Below are 2,285 nucleotides of genomic sequence, written 5' to 3' on the forward strand. Positions count from 1 at the left end.
TGATATTTCATCAGAAAAAAGAAAGAAAGAAAGAAAAACATCTTTTAAATATTTAATATAAAAATTTTTTGGTAAATATGATATAATGTTTGAAATGTTATATATCTACTCTTGGCTAATTTAAACTTGGCTCATTTCAAAATTTGGCATCTTTTAAAGTTACTATTAAGTGAGAGTTTTTAATTTCTATTTAACTTTTTTTCAGTCTAATTTTTGTTATCTCTTCTTAACTAATTGTTTTTTCTTTTTTTTTCCACTTCATATCTACGAAAAAAAAGACATACTACTGTAATTGGATATTTATCTCAGGTAAATTATCTTTAGGATTTAGCTCAATTTTTAATTAATATAAACCAAATTAGTAAATATCTAAATTAAGTTAAATTAGTAATTTATCCTAAATTTTTGTGAAGGTAGAATGTAATATGTTATCATACATATGCAAATAACTTACCTGAAAGACATAATTAGTTTTGGTGAAAATTGGTGGATATTCATCAATACCATGAATATGAATATGAACTGGTACTAATGCTGATCGATTCCGATTATCTTGAACTTTTAAATTAAATTCATAGTTTGTTTGTGATTCGAAATCTAATTCTTTGATAAGTATGATATGGCCAGTACTTTTATTGCATACAAATGACTGAAATAATAATATATATTTAAAATAATTACAAAAAAAAAAAATCAAAATTTTGAATAATATGCAAATAAATACTGCAAAAGTGATTGTGTAAAAATATTTAAAAATAATTGACTTTAATTGAAATAATTTAAAATAATAAATACTAAATGAAATAAATAAATACTAATTTAAACACTAATATCGAATAATTATTCAAGTGTAATGAATATTAAATTTGAGTATAGTGAATAGCAAATACTAATTTAAATAATAATACTGAATATTAATTCAAACGACGTAAAGTCAGTAAGTACTAATTATGTGGTGAAAATAGTAAATACTAACTAAAATAACTGAAAGTAATGACTATTAATTATAATTAATTGTAACTAATGAAAGTAATAAGTATTAATTGAAATAATTTAGGGTAGTAAATACTAATTGCAATAATTTAAAACAGTAAATACAAACTGAAATAATTTTAAAATAGTGAATATTAATTCAACTAACTTAAAGTAGCAAGTACTAATTAATCAACAAAAAATACTAAATACTAATTGAAATAACTTGAAATAATTATTAATAATTAATAAAATAACTTAAAAAATATAATTGAAATAATAAGCTAAAACAAAAAAAAATAACAAAAAGAATATATATTAATACAATTGGAAGAAACTCTATAATTTGTCACCATTTAATTGCTAAAGATAAAAGGAAAAATCCATGAACTATGAACTTTTTTATAAACATTCATCAACTATAAAGCATAGTTATAAGTTATAAGTTCATAGGTTAATTTCATAATTAATCGATGAACTTTCACTGAAAACGATCATATTTTTATGATAATAAATTTTAAAATAATTTCAAAGAATAAAATGTTAATCGATGCAAAAAAAAAAATTTAAAAAAATTAAGTTTAACTCACTAACCTTATTGGTATCAGTTATTGAATAAATCCAATCATTATCGGTTAATCCAAATTTATTAATAGCTTTTGAACGTAAAATAATACTTCCGTTTGGTAAATTTTCGAATATACTTACTTCATATTGTGTAACAATAAAGAATGGTGCAGTAATTGAGGAAAAATCGGAATGAAAACGGATTTGAACTGTTGTCCAATTCATCCGTTCCGGTATACCATTATCAATTGCAGCAATTAATAAATTATTAAATGTATCATTTAAATTTATTCCCTCAATATCATCAATTTTTTTCATCAAATATAATACACCCGTTGTGCTATTCAAATTGAACATTCCATAATCATTTCCAGATAGCATATGATAAGAAATACGTCCATTATCACCACTATCATTATCCATTGCCATAAATCTGATAATATCTTCTTTTTTTTCTTTTTTTTCAATGACAATAATAAATAATTTCATTCAATTTTTATAAATAATTTTAATAAAAACGAGCTAAAATTTTTTTTGAAATATTTCAAAATCTTTATTTATACGTAATTATTAGCAAAGTTATTTTTAGTAAAAATTTGTATATTTTTAGCAAATAACTATTTTTAATGATATGCAATTTATAATATTTCGAAATAATTAATAAACTTGAGATTCTAAAAGATTTATGAATGAATGATATATAAATAAATAATTAATTGAATAATTGAATAAATAAATAAATAAAT

General features: G+C 20.4%; 1 protein-coding gene across 1 annotated transcript; it reads right to left on the reverse strand.

Moving 5' to 3' along the window:
* Positions 1–454: 454 nt before the first annotated feature.
* On the reverse strand, positions 455–1,968 carry LOAG_14790 (hypothetical protein; the record flags this gene model as incomplete). The annotated part of the gene is made up of 2 exons (XM_003150283.1): positions 455–649; positions 1,567–1,968. Coding segments are annotated over 2 exons (597 nt in total), but the record flags the coding sequence as incomplete, so codon positions are not given.
* Positions 1,969–2,285: the final 317 nt, after the last annotated feature.

Source organism: Loa loa (genome assembly GCF_000183805.2).
Source record: "Loa loa unplaced genomic scaffold supercont3.1284, whole genome shotgun sequence".
NCBI classification, from domain to species: Eukaryota; Metazoa; Nematoda; class Chromadorea; order Rhabditida; family Onchocercidae; genus Loa; species Loa loa.